General features: G+C 40.5%; 1 protein-coding gene across 4 annotated transcripts in view; it reads right to left on the bottom strand.

The window, feature by feature from the left end:
• Window positions 1-21,571, bottom strand: part of l3mbtl3 (L3MBTL histone methyl-lysine binding protein 3) — a 166,651-nt gene that overhangs the window by 131,980 nt on the left and 13,100 nt on the right. For all 4 annotated transcript variants that reach the window (XM_060821224.1, XM_060821223.1, XM_060821222.1 and 1 more), the window contains exons 2-3: window positions 3,534-3,684; window positions 3,101-3,212 (exon numbers count right to left, since the gene is read on the bottom strand). In XM_060821224.1, the coding sequence (XP_060677207.1) occupies window positions 3,101-3,212; window positions 3,534-3,650 (229 nt within the window). In that variant the 5' untranslated portion in view covers window positions 3,651-3,684. The remainder of the gene's footprint in view (window positions 1-3,100; window positions 3,213-3,533; window positions 3,685-21,571) is intronic.

Here is a 21,571-nt window from a genome sequence, read left to right as displayed (position 1 = left end):
AATATATCTGCGTCATCTTTAAAAATGTTTACTCAAGTAAACTACTTCACTGGGCAAGGAATTCCACAGATTAACAACCTTCTGGCTGAAGAACTGCCTTCTCAATTCAGTCCTAAATCTGCTCCCTGATGCCTTGAGGCTATGCCCTCTTGTCCTAGTATCACCTGCAGTGGAAACATCCTCTCTACATCTATCTTACCTATTCCCTCATAATTTTGTATATTTCTTGTTGTGGTTCTGTTCGCCGAGCTGGGAGTTTTTCTTGCGAACGTTTCGTCCCCTTTCTAGGTGACATCTTCAGTGCTTGGGAGCCTCCTGTGAAACGCTTCTGTGCTGATTCCTCCGGCATTTATACCTGGTTTGAATCTGCCACTTCCGGTTGTCAGTAGCTGTCCGCTGCAGTGGCCGGTATATAGGGTCTAGGTCGATGTGTCTGTTGATCAAATTCGTGGATGAGTGCCATGCTTCTAGGAATTCCCTGGCTGTTCTCTGTTTGGTCTGTCCTATAATGGTGGTGTTGTCCCAATCGAATTCATGTTGTTTGTCATCTGAGTGTATGACTACTAGGGATAGCTGGTCGTGTCGTTTCGTGGCCAGTTGGTGTTCATGGATGCGGGTTATTAGCTGTCTTCCTGTTTGTCCTATGTAGTGCTTTGTGCAGTCCTTGCAAGGACAGGCCAAACAGAGAACAGCCAGGGAATTCCTAGAAGCATGGCACTCATCCACGAATTTGATCAACAGACACATCGACCTAGACCCTATATACCGGCCACTGCAGCGGACAGCTACTGACAAACGGAAGCGGCAGATTCAAACCAGTATAAATACCGGAGGAATCAGTACAGAAGCGCTTCACAGGAGGCTCCCAAGCACTGAAGATGTCACCTAGAAAGGGGACGAAACGTTTGCAAGAAAAACTCCCAGCTCGGCGAACAGAACCACAACAACAAGCACCCGAGCTACAAATCTTCTCACAAACTTTGTATGTTTCTATAAGAGCCCCCTCATTCTTCTGAATTCCAATGAATGTAACGCCAGTCTACTCAGTCTCTCCTCATAAGGCCACCCTTCAACTCTGGAATCAACCTAGTGAATGTCCTCTGCACCCCCTCCAGTGCTAGTACCTCCTTTCGCAATTAAGGTGACCAAAATTGCACGCAGTACTCCAGGTGTGGCCTCACCAGCACCCTGTACAGCTGCATCGTAACCTCCCTGTGCTTAAACTCAAACCCTGAAGCAATGAAGGACAAAATTCCATTTGCCTTCTGAATTACTTGTTGCACTTGCAGGCCAACCTTCTGTGGTTCATGCAAAAGGACATCCAGGTGCCTCTGCAATAGCAGCATGCTGCAACTTTTACCATTCAAGTAATAATCCTTTTTACTGTTGGTCCTACTGAAATGGATGACTTCACATTTATTAACATTGTATTCCATCTGCCCGGCCTTTGCCCAAGCACCCACTGTATCTATGTTATCTGTAAAGTTTCACAGTCATCTGCACACTTTGCTCTCCCACTCATCTTAGTGTTATCTACAAACTTTGACACCCTACATGTGGTCCCCAACCCCAAACTATCTATAGACATTGTAAATAATTGCAGTCCCAAGACCAATCCCTGAGGCACACCACTAGTCACGGATTGCCAGCCATAATAGAACTCATTTATCCCCACTCTTTGTTTCCTGTTAGTCAACCAATCCTCTATCCATGCTAATACTTTACCTGTAATACCATGCATCCCTACCTTATGCAGCAGCCTCGAGTGCGGCACCTCAAACACCTTCCCTGCTACAGGAGGTTAACCTAACCAGTATATAATTCTCCTTCTTTTGTCTATCTTGCAATGCCTTTCCCACCCTCATTAAGCATGCTACCTTTTTGTAATTTGGGAAGGCACAACTGCACATACTCCTCTTTCAAAGTTGAGGTCATCTTTGACAGCTCAAAAGTAAATTTGAATTTACTCTCTCACTATTTTTCTATATTGTGTAGCTTCTGAAAGCCCTTAGAAAACGTACCCATTGGAAAATTAATGACCATTGGAGAAATCCTCTAAGGACACAAGAACATTCTGAGAGACAAGTTGTTATAAGTTTTAGTAACTTCAAATGTCAGTGCAAGATGCTTTATTGCAACTCAGATGTTTTAACTGAAGTGATTCATCATAGCCTCTGTCCTGAGAAGCTAACGTGACCATTACACTGACCCTCATTGTTTAAAACATTGCAATATATCATCACGCTATTGGATAAGTGCTCTTGTACATTCAAAACTAAAGAAAACGTTGCTTTGGATTGATAGTATAATGATCTGAAGTGATGCTCAGAGTCCTTTTAAATTGAAGAAAAAGAATATTCAACTATTTCCATTGAAGAGACAAACCTGCAAACTGCTCTTAGACAGCTTTGATTTAATCAGACATTTGGTATAGTTAGGGGAAAAAAGAACATTGTAATTCCGATAGACTCCATTATTTACATTTTAAAAGATTCCTTATAACAACTAAGCCTATCATGGAAACTTCACTGGAATTTCAAGAGCTTCAGAACCACTTACTTTTTTGATGCAGTAAATCAAGTGGTTGTCTTTAAAAGATTTTGACGAGTTGGGGTGGGAAGGAATCTTTAACTTTTTGATGAAAATATTGTACAGATTACCCTTGTATAGGCATAATTTTACATATTTAGTATTAGAGATGAACATTTATTCAACAAAAACAGGAAACAGATTTAACTTCAGAAAGAGTTTAGATGGCTGAATCAATATATTACTAAACAGCAACTAGGCACAATACAGGCAGTCCTCCAGTTGCAAATGGGAGTCCATTCAAAAGTCAACTTGTACGTAAGTCGGAACACAATGCTGGATAATGTACAGCAGCCTCTTCGCAAGTCCAGGAAATGTTCATCTGTCCGATATTGAAAATTAACCCCATGTGGGATCACACTCATAAGTACGCGTTTTCATAAGTTGGACGTTTCTAAGTTGGAGACTCACCCCCGATATTATTATTAGCTCTGTTTTTCAAAAGTATTTCCAAATGTGATCAATGCACACCAAACAAAATCACTATAGGTCATCGCATAATTCTACTGACCTTCTTGTGCTGTGGGCACACTCCATGTTGTTGTTGCAGTCGCCTTCTTTATCTTTTCTACTTCAGTTTCATCTGTGATGATCTCTAAAGCATCAAACTCATTTACCCTGAACTAAAGGCAAAGAAAACCTTAAGAATGAGATTATTCTGTACCGTTAATACCACTAACAAGATATTATCTTGAATTCAGAAAAAATGTGTCATGCTTCACAAAATTAAGGCACTAACGATAGCATAGATATAATGAAATTTAAAAAACTGCAACCACTCAGAAGCTTGGATATTTTTCTACAAAAGTTGTATCTGTTATAGAACATAACTATACATTTAATAGGAAAAACATATTAAATTTACTTCTAAAAAAAATTATTTCCTCTCTCAAATGTAGCAATCAACTTAAACTAAAATTAGATGTGAATTGTTCAAACATTACCTTTAAATTGCTCCCTGGAAGAGTTGCAATTCCATCCTTCCAGTCCATTGCACTGAAAACATCAAAGTCCTGGTTATCAGTAGCAGAGCCACAGTCACTCACAATGCCTTTTTCCATTGCTGAACTTATTATTGTGAATGGAGCAAGGAATCTATGGAAGGGAAAGGGCAGCATTGAATGAAATCCGATTATAATCAACAGCAGAAATTCTATACCCAGATAAAACATTTTAACAAAATTGTATGTACTGATGCTGATTATTTATTGTGTCAATCAGCCTCAAATCCAGCTACTTGTTAGCAATTAGTGCAGCCGCAAACTGTTGCAGACACAGGACCATCCACATGTTCCCAGGGTGAAGCCACAGAGATTTAAATCCCTTGGCCATGTCTGGACATAACTATTTAGTCAATCCTCTGACTAAAGTTGATGAACTGTACACACTGACAGGGTGAATTTTAGGTGGGAGAAGGGTACGATCAGAAATTCAAAGCTCCTGGAATTAATATAAGTGGTTGGGAAGACAAGTCTAGTGGCTTCTTCTGATATTGGCTTTTATCACAGCAAGTTGGCCTGGCAATAAAACCATAAAGGGTAACTCAATGCTTTCACTTCAGCAGTTTCATACTAAAGAGGGAAGAAGCAAGAAGTAGGTTTGAAGGGAAATTCTTGAGGCTAAATCATATTATTTTAGAAATCTTAGGAGTGCTTATGATCATGATAGCACAATATGTATGTTCTCAGAATGGAAGATGCCCATCTAAAGGGCATTTGTATACACAAACGTGCGTATGTGTGTGCATGGTCACAATTCCTTCATGTTCAGCCAAATCACGTGATCCATAAAGACATAGTAATATGGATACAATCCACTGGCCTGGAGTTCCATTTATAATTCCCTGAATGAGAGAGAATTCTACATCATGACTAATCTACAGTAGTTACATTTCTTTATGATGAATCAGCTAAGGTGATTGACTCCAGGAGAGAACAGTGATATGTTAACCCTCTACATACACACAACAGTGAGTGCAGAAATGTAGATATGAGCAATTTTTTTCCATGAACATTTGGAAGATTTGCAAAATGTAAAAAATAATGACTGGATTTGAATTGACCTGTGTGGGACAACAGGACAGTGTCGCAGTCTCTATAACCAAAAATCACTGCTTTCAGACTTACTGAGATACCAGCAGTTCACTTAATAGATGCAGCTTTGAACATAATTGGATGTGTGGTACAACATTTCCTGCTGGTAACTCTTCTTGTCCAAAATTTCCTCCACGAAATGCAAGTATAGCGGCATTGTTACGCAAAACCCCTAATACACGATTATAATTATAAACTAAATAATAACTTCTGACAACCTTGCCTGGAAGTAAACAAATGAGGAAGAGCTTTTCCAAAGTATCTTCTAGCATTAGGTTCTCTTGTTCTATACCACAATCAATCAGAGCAATTAGGCTGCAGACTCCTTTATCTGTTATATAATGTTGCCCCCATTTTCAAACAAACATGTAATGCAAAACCCAGAAGTGCGCACAGATCCCTTGGCAGTTCCTCATTATATTTGCATCTTGATTTGGCAAGAAAGGTCAAGTACTAACTCTGCAGCAAACTACTATCCAGTCATTTCAGCTCTAAGGCCTTACTTAAATTATAATCAAAAATGGAAAATGCAAGAAAGCTCAACAAGACAGTTAGAATATGTGGGAAGCTCAAATAGAGTCAGAGTCATGCAGCACAGAAAAAGACCTTTCGGTCCAACCAGTCCATGCTCAACATAATCCCAAACTAAACTAGTCCCACCTGCCACATCCCTCAAAATAATTCCTATTCATGGAGTTATCCAAATATCTTTTAAGCATTGTAATTGAACCCATATCTACCACTTCCTCAGGAAGTTCAATCCACACACAAAACACCCGCTGTAAAAGAAAAATTGCCCCTCTGTCTTTTTTTAATCTTTTTCCGCTCACCTTAAAAATGTGCCTTCTTGCCTTGAAATCCTTCATCCTAGAGAAAAGATAACTACCATATCTATACCCCTCATTATTTCATAAACTTCTATAAGGTTGCCTCTCAACCTCCTCTCAACTCCAGTGGTAGAAGTCTTAGCCTATCCAGCCTTCTAACTCAAATCTTCCATACCTGATAGCATCCTGATAAATCTCTTCTGCACCCCTTCCAGTTTGATTATATCCTTCCTATAACTGGACAAACAGAACTGGACACACAATTCCAGTTGAGGCCTTACCAATGTCCTGTACAACCTCAACATGACTTCCCAACTCCTATACTCAAAGGATTGAGCAATGAAGGCAAGCATGCCGAACACCTTTTTAACCACCCTATCTATATGTGATTATAAACTTAAAAGAATTATATTGCCCGTAGTGTTAGATAAGGGGTAAATGTAAGGGGTGGGTTGCGCTTCGGCAGGTCGGTGTGGACTTGTTGGGCCGAAGGGCCTGTTTCCACACTAAGTAATCTAATCTAATATCCATGCCTTACTATTAAGTGTATAAGCCCCACACTTTTTTTGTGTGGGGCTTATACAATTAATTCACATTAATCAGATATGACCCTTTGCCTTAATGATTTAAGGAAAGGTTTCAAGTGATTGAAAGTTTAACGTGTAATTAAGATAAATATTCAAAAAGGTAAATTCTTACAGAATCTGGATTAAGTGAGGGACCACATGTGAGCCCAATTCTGTACCCAAAACATCAAAGCAGTCGGTGTCGAAAGTTACCAAGTTTGGGAGTCTTTAGCCAAACTTTTTCTTTTATAGCCTATCGATGCTGAAGTCAATTGCTCCATCTTGTTATTATTATAGCTAAAAAGAGCCAACACACCTCAGGCAAAGGATGAAATTTTAAATGCTGTTAACTTGTATATCAAAGCTACTGACTTCCGTAGCTAGCAAAGACAATAAGATGACAAGTAACTACTCATGAATTTGTTTGTACGTACTAAATTTACCAATACCAATTTTATTTGATAGATTAGAACCAAGTCATTGCCAGATTCATTTTTAAGCAACCTTAATTCTCTTAAACGAAGCATGTTTTAGATACTGCCTGCCCCCGACTCACAAGCAAGAGACTCAGACTAATGTTTAAAAATTTGGGTTAAAAACCTGGAACTCCCTTCCGAACAGTACCATGGGCGTGTACATCCTTCATGAGAGCAACAGTCCAAGACGACAGCTCACCACCTTCTCAAAAGACAATAAAGGGTTGGGCAATAAATGCTGTTCTTTCCAGCATCGCCCACATCCTGTGAAAGAATGTAAAAGGAATGTTTCAAATCCCACAACAGCAGTGAGTGGAATTTATCTTTAATAAACTCAATTAATTAGAAATCTATTAATTAGAAAGCTAGTTTAGGGTGTAGGTTTGCTCACTGAGCTGTAGGTTTGATATCCAGACATTTCATTACCTGGCTAGGTAACATCATCAGTGGAGATCTCCAAGTGAGGTGAAGCTGTTGTCTCCTGCTTTCTATTTGTATCTTTCTCCTGGATGGGGTTCCTGGGGTTTGTGGTGATGTCACTTCCTGTTCATTTTCTGAGGGGCTGATAGATGGCATCTAGATTTGTGTGTTTGTTTATGGCGTTGTGGGTGGAGTGCCAGGCCTCTAGGAATTCTCTGGCATGTCTTTGCTTAGCCTATCCCAGGATAGAGGTGTTGTCCCAGTCAAAATGTTGTGTTTTTTTCATTTCTTTTACACACGGATGAAAAAAACCAAACCTACACCTCAATCTGAGCTACAAACCTTCACAAACCTTGCAAAATTAGAAAGCTAGTCTCAGCATTGATGATCATGAAACTATTATCAACTGTCGTAACTCAACTGATTAACTATATCCTTTAGGAAAAGAACTCATCACCATTGACTGGTCTGACCTATATATATAATCCAGATCAAAACCACATGGTTTACATCTTAACACTCTGAAAAAGCCTAGAAAGTCACTGACTTGGAGGAAACTGCATGAAAAAAAAATCAATACATGTAGACTACAGTAGCTCAGGAAACTTGCAGCTCACCACTTAGGATGTGGAATAAATACAGGTTTTGTGACACATTCCAGGAAAGAATAAAACAAAAAACTGTTGTTTTGTCATTGGATGGAACATTCAATTGCATGCAGTAAGGTCTCACAATTAGAAATCCAATGATTAACAGTTAACTATTTTGTGTTTCTAGTTGAGGGATTAATCTTGTTGAAAGCACAAGATGAATTCACTGCCCTCGTTTGAAATACACCCATCTTATCAAGTATACAAAGTCTCCATTTAATGTATCAGCAAAGGTCTACACCTCCAAAAGCTCAGTACTCCCTCAATATCACCTTGAAATGCCAAAGACCTAGATTCTGCACTCAAATTCAAAGATCAATTTTGAATACATGTAGACATCCAAGCTCAAAAGCTACTGCTTTGCCAAGTTCACTTTTGTAAAAAGTATGGTGGGAGAATTCCATGGGTATGCAGCCAGATGCATTAAATTATTTACTCACAACAAATATCTAAGGATCAGCCATGTTTACAACACACTACAACATTGATCCATGAGCAATAGAATATCTTGGCGACTATTGACAGGTAGGGAACTTTCTGTAATAGCACATCAGTAGCAACTTAAAAGGACAATATAATGGAGACTTTATGTTTTCCAATCACGCACACATCAATGCTTTGAAGAAGAGTTGTAACACAGAACTTCCAAAATATCGTTAGAACTCTTGCACCACTCCTGACAGAATACCGACACTGAGCAGTAATTGTATTTATCTAGCGCTGAGCACAAGTTGCCACAATGCTGGTTAGGTCTCTCTGATGAGTAGCATCAAGCTTCAACAAATGCATGACACCATTTGCCAATGATCCAAACAGAACAGATTGCTTCCCAGAGGCCAGAAGAACATCCTTGCCAGTCACTGAACAACGTCTTATCATGCACTGGACACGTCCATAGGATTCGTAAGTTTGTAGCACAAACAAGTCAGTTCGTTAATATGGAGTGCAGGCATGGTGTGAAATAGTTGCAGAACAGGTGACTAAAGGAATTAATAAAAATACTTTTTAATATGATGGTGAAAGAGAAGACAATATGAAAACAAGTAAAAGAATTGAAAAGTTGTTTACATCACTGGGGCACAATAGAAAATACAAAACAAAATATATTTTATACCGTGCAAGATAGTAAAAAAAGAGAAACTCTGGACATAATTTTCATAGCGTATAACACTGCAAACATTGTAACTGTAGATCATTAGTCAAGAAGAGATGAGCCAATTAAAGACATTGTTAGTCAAGCTCATTAAGATAATCCCAGAACTCATGGAATCATGTAACCCATTCCCAGAATCTTACGTGATCTAGCCCATGGACCTCCACATACTTTGATGCATGTGAAAAATGGCATCAAAGCACAAAGAAATAACGAGGACGAATCATAAATATGTACAGCATGGAAACAGACCCTTCAGTCCAACCCATCCATGCCGACCAGATATCCCAACCCAATCTAGTCGCACCTGCCAGCACCTGACCCATATCCCTCCAAACCCTTCCTATTCATATACCCATCCAAATGCCTCTTAAATGTTGCAATTGTACCAGCCTCCACCACATCCTCTGGCAGCTCATTCCATACACATACCACCCTCTGTGCGAAAAAGTTGCCTCGTAGGTCTCTTTTATATCTTTCCCTTCTCACCCTAAACCTACGCCCTCCAGTTCTGGACTCCCCGAACCCAGGGAAAAGACTTTTTCCTATTTACCCTATCCATGCCCCTCATAATTTTGTAAACCTCGATAAGGTCACCCCTCCGCCTCCAACTCCAGGGAAAACAGCCCCAGCCGGTTCAGCCTCTCCATGTAGCTCAAATCCTCCAACCCTGGCAACATCCTTGTAATTTTTTTTCTGAACCCTTTCAAGTTTCACAACATCCTTCCTAAAGGAGGGAGACTAGAATAGCACACAATATTCCAAAAGTGGCCTAACCAATGTCCTGTACAGCCGCAACATGATCTCCCAACTCCTGTACTCAATACTCTGACTAATAAAGGAAAGCATACCAAACACCTTCTTCACGATCCTATCTACCTGCGACTCCAAGGAGCTATGAACCTGCACTCCAAGGTCTCTTTGTTCAGCAACACTCCTCAGGACCTTACCATTAAACGTATAAGTCCTGCTAAGATTTGCTTTCCCAAAATGCAGCACCTCACATTTATCTGAATTAAACGCCATCTGCTTCTTCTCAGCCCATTGGCCCATCTGGTCAAGATCCTGTTATAATCTGAGGTAACCCTCTTCACTGTCCACTATACCTCCAATTTTGGTGTTATCTGCAAACTTACTAACTGTATCTCTTATGCTCGCATCCAAATCATCATCCTACCACAAGAGAAAGGAAAATGAGAAAAGCAGCATGTGGATAGTCAAATCTTCTGCAGGTGCTAAAGATATGAATTACCTTTGATACCTGCATGTTAAATCATGAAATGTGCAAAAGTTAAGTACTTTTGATACCATTGCTTGAAAGACAGGAGGAGGCCTGGATCCCTCAAGGAAATCTTTTGCCATAACAAAGGGTGGTTTGTATGTGAAATGAACTGCCAGAGGTGGTGATAGATGCAAGTACAGTTACAACACTTAAAAGACATTTAGAAAGGTACATGAATAGGAAAGGTTTAGAAGGATATGGGCTAAATACAGGCAAGTGGGACTAGTTTAGTTTGGGAAACTTAGTCAGCATGGGTAAATTGGACAGAAGGGTCTGTTTCTGTGCTGCCTGACTCTACAACTATGAACCTATTTGACTAATATTTTGTGTGAAAAAACTGATGGAATTGTAATGCAAGACAAAATCATTAAATATTTTAAAATGGATAAATTATTCAACAAAATGGCCATGGCAGGGTTGCACAATGGTAGCACTCCTGCCTCACAGCACAGGCACCCGGATTCAATTCCAGTCTTAGACAACTACCTGCATGGAGTTTGGACACTCTCCCAGTGTCTGCATGGGTTTCTTCCAGGGCTCCGGTTTCCTCCCACAGGCCAAACGTGCAGGTTACGTGGATTAGCCATGGGAAATGTAGGGTTAGGATAGGAAAGGTTTGGCGATGGTCTGGGTGGGATACTCTTCGGAGGGTTGGTGTGAACTCGATAGGGCAAATGACCTGCTTCCACACTGTAGGGATTCTATGATTCTACGAAAATCCAATCAAATTATGTTATATATTTTAGAGGATCATTTTGACATTCACATAAAGGAAGCAAAAACACCTTCTTGATAGAAGTGAGAAATGAAAATTGACATTAACTGAGCTTACATCCCATGGCTAGCTGCCGTAAGACAAGCTGATTATTTTCTTCATGAAGCTATTGAAGCACTTACCACAAGGGTAACTGCATGACACTGTTAGCTGTGGATCTAGGATGTGTGCAGTATTGATAAAGTATTGAGAAGCTATGTCCAGATTCAGACAGCATTCAAGTGACCATAACACTCCTACTGCATTGCTTCTCTTGTTCTTGGACATGAAGCCTGTTTGCAGGAAATAGGTCTTGAAGTAAGCTCAACGCATTGCATCAGTCCCTCCTAAGACTGCACATACTACAAAGTGTGCCAGTGAAGGAGGGAACGAATATCCAGCCAGGTGTCCTAAATAGGCATGTATTGATCAGTACTGCTATCTGCTGGTGGAATTTACATATCATAACGGAGATGTAGTTTGCAATTACAAGGTAATCACAGCTCCAATTTATTCATTTTTCATTCAAAACTCAAATGTACGTGGAAGTGGTTTACACTGCAACAGATAAAGCAGTGTGTCCCATTGGATGTGTTATCCTGGACACCGAATAGTAGATTTTTTCTTGCGTTTGAACATGTCGTGAGCTTGATCAAATTGCATGCTTGGAGTCACTTATTTAATTAAAATTTTAATTTAATTAAAACTAGCTCCTTGGCCTCCAAAGAGTGGATTTCAACATATTATAGTGCAGATTGTCAGTGCCAAAGAACTGAGGGGTGGGGTCAAACTATTTCTATACTTGAGCTGAAAATGTATTGCTGGAAAAGCGCAGCAGGTCAGGCAGCATCCAAGGAACAGGAGAATCGACGTTTCGGGCATAAGCCTTTCTTCAGGCTTATGCCCAAAGTGTCGATTCTCCTGTTCCTTGGATGCTGCCTGACCGGCTGCGCTTTTCCAGCAACACATTTTCAGCTCTGATCTCCAGCATCTGCAGTCCTCACTTTCTCCTCTATTTCTATACTTGCACTTATAAAGTTGGGTGTTGAATCAATTCAATGCATTAACTCAACTTGACAGAGTTTACAATCAACTCTCTTTCAGCCCCATAGCAAGACCAGATAGCATACTGGCAGTGCATTACTAGCACCAGGTTAGTGACTCAACACTTAGGTTATGTCATCCATGAAAAGTTCAAAACACAAGCTTCTTAATCTAAAGAGAGTGATGGTTTCTCCAGATGCACCAAAGCAATGGCCAACCCAGGAGAAAGATGGTAATAATGTCAAAGAATAGGATGATGGGCATAAAACTTATTCTTCTTAATGGATTATGATACAGACAAAAATGAGGACAGGCCGCCGAGGAGTTGCTGCAACATAGTCAGGGCCCATTTTCCTCTGCCCAAATCTCACCACTCAGTACTTCCTTCTTCTCACCTGCTCAGATATTTTCACCTAGAGGACTCTGTAAAACACCAGTGAGGATTTATTAAAAATGATTGAAAAAGGTGAAGTAAATCTGATGAATGTGGAGTGAATGAGAAAAATGCAGCCTCGTTTTTATCCTCCAAAGATGATCATCTTTGGCAATACAATAGGCCCAGACCCATATAATCATCAGAGAAAAATATTCAAAGAACATTGTGGCCATGTGCAGAGTCTGCAGTAAATGTGGTAAGATGTAGCAATTGACAGGTTTACATTAAGATGTCCAGGAATAACAGACAAGGTTAACTGGAGTCTCACAATCCATTCAGATGAATGGCCAACCATTTTAGCTTGTCCCTATGACAATGGTGGAATTGGTTGAAAGAAAGACGCATGTAGGTAAGCACCAAGAATATGGTATTATATTGCTTTACTGGTGTTTACTTAAAATTTCATTCATGCATGTTGTTCTTTGATATTTATGGAGTTTAAAGTCATACAAAAAGAATTGGTACATTTATTCGCTGTTGAGTTATATGTTCAGCTTCCTATCGGAAAGATATTCTGAAACTTGAAAGGGTTCAGAAAAGATTTACAAGGATGTTGCCAGGGTTGGAGGATTTGAGCTATAGTGAGAGGCTGAACAGGCTGGGGCTGTTTTCCCTGGAGTGTTGGAGGCGGAGGGGTGACCTTATAGAGGTTTACAAAATTATGAGGGGCATGGATAGGATAAATAGACAAAGTCTTTTCCCTGGGGTGGGGGAGTCCAGAACCAGAGCACATATGTTTAGGGTGAGAGGGGAAACATAAAAGAGACCTCAGGGGCAACTTTTTCACGCAGAGGGTGGGTGGTGTATGGAATGAGTTACCAAGTTAAGTGTTGGAGGCTGGTACAATTGCAACATTTAAAAGGCATTTGGATCGGTATATGAATAGGAATGGTTTGGAGGGATATGGGCCGTGTGCTGGCAGGTGGGACTAGATTGGGTTAGGATATTTGGTTGGCATGGACAAGTTGGACCGAAGGATCTGTTTCCATGCTGTGCATCTCTATGACTCTATTGGGATGCTACTGTATTAACTAAATGTGCTGTTGTATGATCAGGTTCTAGTTCAGGTAACAAATTAAAGAAATGTTTACCTGTAAATCGCAATGAAGAGTTGTGGGGGAGAAATAACAGGTCTACTGTAAAGTGGATTTCAGGTGTGAAATACAGTCAAGTCCTCAGAACATCTAAGTACAAGATATCAATATTCGCTCCTCTGTATATTACTATCTAAAGTAGCCCTTTAAAAGATGAAAACTGTATTTCTAAAAACAAATCTTAGATGTGTCAGTCTTGTGCACTTCTCTGGTAATATTGTACTGTCCACTCATAAAAGGATAACATTCCTTGGAAAACAAAAGGTGGGCTCTCTTCCAGAAGCCCTCCATCTAAAAGCTATCACTCACACCTAAAATGGAATAGAGCACCAAACCTCAAGTGATAAGGATTTCTGACAACTTCCAATATGTAGAATTTTTTTTAAATGTTACCATATTAAGTAAGAATGTGGAGAATGCAAAACCCCAACACAGAGGGTTCTCTCAGTATAGCCTTTAAATCAAAATCAAAACACCCTGCACCTTTGGAAAATTGGATGTTACGAGAGCCTATGACATAGGAGGAGAAATGAGGTAATTCAGTCAATCCAGTCTGCTCTGCCGTTCAGCATTCAGTCCCATTTTCAATCCCATTTTCTCGCTTTCTCCCTATAACCTTTGATCCCCTTAGCAATCAAGAACTTATCTATCTCGCTTTTAAATATACTCAATGATCTGGCCTCCAAGCCTTCTGTGGCAACGAATTCCACAAATTCACCACTCTCTGGCTAAAGAAGTTTCTCTTTTTCTCCGTTCCAAAGGGTCTTCCCTTTACTCTAAGGCTGTGCCCTCGGGTCCTCATCTCTCCCCCAATGGAAGCATCTTCCCAACGTCCACTCCAACCAGGCCGTTCAGTATTCCCTAAGTTTCAATCAGATCCCCCATCATCCTTCTAAACTACATCAAGTAAAGTTCCAGAGTCTTCATGCATTGCTCATACGTTAAGCTTTCATTCACAGGATCATTCTAGTGAACATCCTCTGGACCTGCTTCAAGGCTAGTACATCCATCCTGAGGTTTGGGGCCCAAAATTGCTGACAATACTCTTAATGTAGTCTGACCAGAGCCTTATAATACCTCAGAAGTCCATCCCTGCTTTTATATTCTAGTCCTCTTGAGATGAACGAGAACATTGTCTTGTCTTCTTAACTACCAACTCAACCTGCAAGTTTACCTTAAGGGAAACCTGGACTTGGACTCCCAAGTCCTTTTGCACTTCACATTTCTGAATTTTCTTCCCATTTTGAAAATAGTCCATGCCTTTATTCGTCCTACCAAAGTGCATGACCTCACACTTTCCCACATTGTATTTCATCTGCCACTTCTTTGTCCAGTCACCTAACCTGGCAAAATCTTTCTGCAGCCTCATCCACCTCCTCAATGCTACCTGCCCTCTACCTATCCTTGTGTCATCTCCAAACTTAGCCAGAATGCCCTCAGTTCCTTCATCCAGATCATCACTGTCTCAAGTGAAAAGTGTGGTCCCAACACGGACCCTTGTGGAACACCACTAGTCACCAGTCACCATTGTGAGAAAGACCCTTTTATCCCCACACTGCTTTCTGCCAGACGGCCAATCTTGTATCCATGCTAGTACCTCACCTCTAACATCACAAGCCCTTATCTTACTCAACAGCCTTCTGTGCAGAACTTATCAAAGGCCTTCTGGAAGTCCAGATAGATAACATCCATTGGCTTTCCATGGCCATCTGTAACTTTCTCAAGTTCCTTTGCATACTCATAAGAAATGCCAGGCCTCCTCCTCAAGAGATCCTCACTGTCAGAAGTTATCAGTAGGATTGAGAAGTCTCTTCAAGATCTCTTAGAAACAATAAAAGCAAGTCCAGATTGTGTTGGCAAACTAGAAATCAAAGCTGAAATGCTTCACATTCTTCATGCTCAGAAACATATTGTACTTGGATGTTCCAAGGACTTGACTGTATTTCACACCTGAAATCCACTTTACATTAGGCCTGTTATTCCTCTCCCACATCTCCTCACCTCGATTTACAGGTAAACATTTCTTTAATTTGATACCTGAACTAGAACTTGATCATTCATCAGGAAGGGCTTTAGCCCGAAACGTTGATTTTCCTGCTCCTCGGATGCTGCCGGACCTGCTGTGCTTTTCCAGCACCACTCTAATCTTGACTCTAATCTCCGGCATCTGCAGTACCCACCTCCGCCTCCAGTGTTATTAGGGTGAGTGAATGGCCAACTGCCAAATGATAGACAAGACAATCAAAAATCAGGTTGTACTCTTCAATTTTTTTTACTCAAGGAGAGACAGGCTGCAACTTCCATTTAGCAAGAAATTGAATTGCTGCTACAGAAATTATTGGAAGAGTATTGACCAGTTTTAAGTACTCATCATTTTTCAGGCATTTAAAACAAACCAGCACTTTTTTTGTTGTGAGAATAAAATGTGTAAGAACTTGCAAATTGCTATAAATCACTGGAAGACTTGTGTCACTCCATTGTGTGGGATACAAAAATGAGGTTTCATTCATCCACCTCCCTTTGTGTCAAGGAATTGCTGAATTTGCAATGGAAATGGCCATAGATATTCTAAGTTTGTATCTCCATTTTAGAAGGACCTCCTAATGACATGACGTATGGTACCTACATGAAACTCAGTCTTGGAGGCGTAAACATTTGTAACTGTGGAGGTTCATTACTATATGTCGTTGACACAAGAGGTTAGTTTTTGTTTCTCTTGTTTTTCTCCCCCTTTAGTTCCTTTTCTCTAATCTAATCTTTCTTCTCCATTTATTTATAGAGTCATGTAGCATAGAAACCGAGCCTTCAGTCCAACTTGTCCACACTGACCAGATATCCTAAACTGATCTAGTTCCTTTTATCAGTATTTAGCCCATATCCCTCTCATCCCCTCCTATTCATAAACCCATCCAGATGCCTTCTAAATACTGTAATTGCACCTGCTCCACCACTTCTTCTGATAGCTCGTTCCATGTACACAGTACCTTCTGCGTGAAAAAGTTGCCCCTCAGGTCCTTTTTAAAATCTTTCCCCTTCACCTTAAATCTATGTCCTCTTGGTGTGGATTCCCTTACCCTGGGAAAAAGTCCTTGGATATTCACTCTATCCATGCCCCTCTTGATTTTGTAAACCACTATAAAGGTTATCCCTCAGTCTCCAATGCTCCAGGGAGAAAATCCCCAGCTTATTCAGCTTCTTCCTATAGTTCAAACCCTCCGATCCTGCAATATTCTTGTAAATCTTTTCTGAACCCTTTCAAGATTCACAACATCTTTCCTATAGTAGGGAGACTAGAATTGAATGCAGTATTCTCGAAGTGGCCTACCAATGGTCTGTAAAGGCACAATTTGACATCCCAACTCTTCAATGCACTGACCAATGAAGTCAAGCATGCCAAACGCCTTCAATGCCCGGTCTACCTGCAACTCCACTTTCAAAGAATTATGCAACTGCATCCCTCGGTCTTTTTGTTTGGTAACACTCCTCAGAGCCCTACCATTAACTGTACAAGCCCTGCTCTACTTTGCCTTATGAAAATGCAACACCTCACATTTATCTAAACTCCATCGGTCACTTCTTAGCTCCTCTCTCCTCTTGTATCTGATTTGACTCAGAATCATCCCACTTAATTCTATATCATTAGCTGTGATTACTTTCTTCAAGCTTAACTTGGTTGATAAAACAGTTGACCAGATGTTCAAAAGATCTCTACTGCCTGTCAACATTACTAGGCCACGACCAATTCACATTTCAGAAATTGCAGTACATAAACACGATGATTTAAAAGAATGACAAAGTCCAATTCACAGCACTCACAACAAGATGCCCAGTTCCAATAATTGCTAGGTTTCTATTGAATTATCCCAGAAAGCCATTAGAAATCAATCATTGAAAAGGATGAGAAGTTAACATTTTATGTTATTAGATTTGCTCTAAATGTTAAGATATATCTTGTTGAATGATGGGAAATTGGATTTTTCAATGGCATACTAATTAATAATTAGCGCTGAAATACCTTTCTAGTCCTCAAATTCTAATATGTTTGTGGAATGTTCTATTTTTCCAGGTGATAAAAATTAAAGTTAATTTAAGAAAGTAATATTTCAGCTTCTACCTGAACCTCATGTGCACGCCCTAACCATATATTTCACTCTGAATTCAATATGAAAGGTAATCTTCCAATTAGTAGGTTTGCTTAATTTGCTGAGAATATTTCGAAGCAATTAGCAGTTTACCCCATTGCTGACATATCTGCAGGACGCCTGTGGATCCCTTTGACTTGGAGCCAGATTGAATCAAACATCAGAAAAAGGTGAAATCCACACAACAGAGATCATTAAAACAACATGCACAGTCTTCTTTGAGGTCACACGCAAACACTTATTTCACAAGTTACCAAGAAATCCTGGCCAGTGTGAAACACACAGTCTGGCTATTATTTTATTTTTAAACTGAAAGGAATAAATCCCAAATACACCATCACTTCGTTCATCCTTACTGAAAGGATTTTAGTGCTACCTGCTCTGGAGGGGTGTTACAACATCTCTGAGCAGATGGATTAGAAAATATTTATCACTGACCAAATCGTGGAGTCTGGTTTACACATGAATTTGTAGGTTGTGGTATTCTCATGCTGTGCTGTCCTTTTAGATGTTTGTGGACATGGATTTGTTAGGTGATGTTAAAGGAATCTCAGTGAATTCCCACACTGAATCTTGTAGATGCTACTATATATAGTGCCAATCTAGCAGGCTTTGTCCTGCATGTGTCAAGCTTCTTGGGGTGCTGGTACAACTGCACCCAATTTGGTAAGTGGGGAGCATTCCAGCATTCCTGCCTTATGGCTTGTTGTCAATCAACAGGCTTTCGGGAGTCAGGAGATGAGTTACTTGATGCACAATGTTTAACCATTGCTCTACTCTTGTAGCCAGAGTATTTACATGACTAGTCTAGTTTCTGCTCAATAGTAAACACATCTCCTCCACCCCTGCACATCCCAAAATTATGTTGGTAGAGAAGAATTCAGTATCATATTGCCTTTAAATTTCAACAGGTGATGATGGTTAGGTTCACTTTCATTGGAGATAGTCAGTGACTGGGACTTAAATGCTAAGTAACATTCGTGCCACGTAACATCCAAAACCTGGATATTTTTCAGATCTTGCTGCATTTGGACATGAATGTGATGCTTTATTATGGACCAGTTAGATGAAGTATTGAGATCCAACAAGACAATGCTGGTATCAAATCAGCATTACATCACCATTTGTCCTCTCATCATTTTTCCAGCAGATACTTCCTTTAGATATAATAACAGCCTCACTAAAACATCATTCACCACATACACTTGCGTGCTGCCATTTGAAGCAAAACAACCCCAGTGCACCTGAACTTTTCAGCAACTTCTTCTAAAAACACAATTTTTAAAAGCCATTCAACACTTTAAAAAGACAAAACTTAGATTAGATTAGATTCACTACAGTGTGGAAACAGGCCCTTCGGCCCAACAAGTCCACACCAACCCTCCGAACAGCAACCCACCCTGACGAATGCACCTAACACTACGGCAATTTAGCGTGGACAATTCACCTAACCTGCGCATCTTTGGACTGTGGGACGAAACCAGAGCACCCAGAGGAAACCCACGCAGACATGGGGAGAATGTGCAAACTCCACACAGACAGTTGCCCGAGGCGAGAATTGAACCAGGGTCCCTGGCACTGTGAGGCAGCAGTGCTAACCACTGAGCCACCGTGCCAGCCTGATGTTTCAAAAGAAATGGCTAGTGAAGATTCTTTCACAGGCTCACAATTTGGTGAAAATTAAATTCAATACAGTGGAACAGAAACTGCCTCAACAATCCTTCAAAAGGCTTGCTTGTAAAGCCATCAAGGAAACACTGAACACCTACTTTCTAAAGTTGCAGAGGAAAGGCTGCAAGACCTGGTGTGGTGCCTGGCAGTTGGGCAAAGGACATGTTCACATCACCTCACTTTCCACGTGGGAACCCTATAACCTTCTGGACTCAATAAGGAGTTCAATGATTTTAGGGCTTGAGCACTTTCTCCCATGTCTTAGAATCATACAGTCCCTACAGTGTGGAAACAGGTTAGTGGGCCCAACAAGTCCACACCGAGCCTCTAAAGTGTAACCCACCCCAGACCATTTCTCCTAACCTATTACTCTACATTTACTCCTGACTAATGCACCTAACCTACACACCCCTGAAAACTATGGGCAATTTAGCATGGCCAATTCACCTGACCTCCACATCTTTGGAATATGGGAGAAAACCCAAACAAATACAGGGAGAAGGTGCAAACTCCATGCAGGCAGTCACCCAAGGCTGGAATCGGCCCAGGTCTCTGGTGCTGTGAGGCAACAGTGCTAACCACTGAGCCAACGTGTCACCTTTACCCCCACCCCCCCCCCCCCCCCCCAACCCCCACAGACCAGATATTACATGGACCCCAAACAACTCATTATCAGCCACTAACAGTCCACATTAGCAGCTTTTCATTCTCCTAGGCTGACTTTTATCCATTTTTTTTAACTACCCAGATCTGCTGAGTTTTCCCAGCAAATTCTGTTTTCATTTCTAATTTCCAGCATCCACAGTTCTTTCAGGTTTTTTTTGTTTAGAAGTTATTAACAAAACTCTATTAATTCTGGAATCTCACGTATGCATTTCATTCATTATCTTTAAAGTGTTTTGGTCTTTTGATGACACGCATGAGCTGGTTGTGGTTTTTTGTCTGGTATCTGCTCGTTTTTGGGGTGATGTTCCTTCCCTGGGGAATGCTGTGTCTGATTAAAGAAAGATTCAAATTAACTGTCACCGCGGTGTTAATGATTTCCATAGCATATTGATCTGTTGTTGCAGTTTTTTTTATTTGAATAAAAGCTGCTACTTATTCTGTGCCCCAAGTACTACTGCATATCCTTGTCAACATTTATGCAAGACCACTGCCAACCTGATGACAAATTAAGCAAGAATTTTGCTCAGTAGTTCACAAATCCTAACGGTTGTACAACTATCACATCCTTTGATTGCTGCCTGTCTGCTATAATTCTCCACTTTTCAGGATCCAAGTTAAATTCTTTTGCTGACAGCACATGACCTACAAACTTGGCTGGGAATCTTCAATTTCATATTTTGCTCCTTCTTACTTTTTCTCTCATGTTTTTCCTTCTACTGTTCTGATCGCTGACTTCTGCTTAACATCAGCTACCAGCTCCTCAAATAAGAATTTCTTGACCTTATTTTGTTTTCTGTGACTTTTTTTTTAAAAAAAGGATCAATAAGGCCATGCGTTCTATTTTGTCTTCCAGACTGTACTTCAGGGTAAACTGGAACTCACTTTGGCTGATGCTGAATTGGCCCCTCACCATCTCATCCACTCAGACGATGCTCACCAGGAAGACATTCAAGAACTTAAAGAAGATCTTTATGATTTTGTGATTTCTGTTCTGCAGTCAATGTCTCAACGGTCTGCAAAAATGCTGCAAATCCCTCCTCGCATGTGTAGACTTATCAGTTTAAGATTTTGAGGCACATTCTTTAGCTGAGACAGGTAGATTTGGCTCAACATCTAGCCCAAACACCATATATGAGCAAATTAATCAGAAGCGGGATGAAGCCTTTCAGCCTCATACACCTGTTCCATTGAAGGTGATCTTGGCTGAAATTATTGTAACCTCAAAACCATATACCCATCTACCCCAATAACCTCTCACACCCTTGCTTAACAAGAATCTAACTACTGCTGCCTTGAAAATATTTAAGGACTGAAAGAGGTGATGGAAGCCAAAACTCAAGACCCTCTGAGGAAAGAAATTTACCTAATCACACTTTAAAAATCAGGGATTGCCTATTTAAAACAGTGACACCTAGTTCACAATTCTCCCAACAAGGAAACACCTATTCCAAAGCTACCCTGTGTAAATCCCTCAAGATTTTATACATGTCAATCAAGTTTCCCATTAGTTTTCTAATCTCCAGCAGATAAAAGCCAAGCTTGTCCCAAGTTTGCTCACAGGACACCCCACCCATTCCAGAGTTAAAAATCACACAACACCAGGTTATAGTCCAACAGGTTTAATTGGAAGCACTAGCTTTCGGTAGGCATTGCAAGACATGTCAGAGTGCGGACATGGATACCACCATTACAAATGGCAGGTACTCAT

This window comes from Hemiscyllium ocellatum, chromosome 3 (assembly GCF_020745735.1).
Source record: "Hemiscyllium ocellatum isolate sHemOce1 chromosome 3, sHemOce1.pat.X.cur, whole genome shotgun sequence".
NCBI classification, from domain to species: domain Eukaryota; kingdom Metazoa; phylum Chordata; class Chondrichthyes; order Orectolobiformes; family Hemiscylliidae; genus Hemiscyllium; species Hemiscyllium ocellatum.
This window is presented reverse-complemented; position numbering and strand designations above follow the sequence as displayed.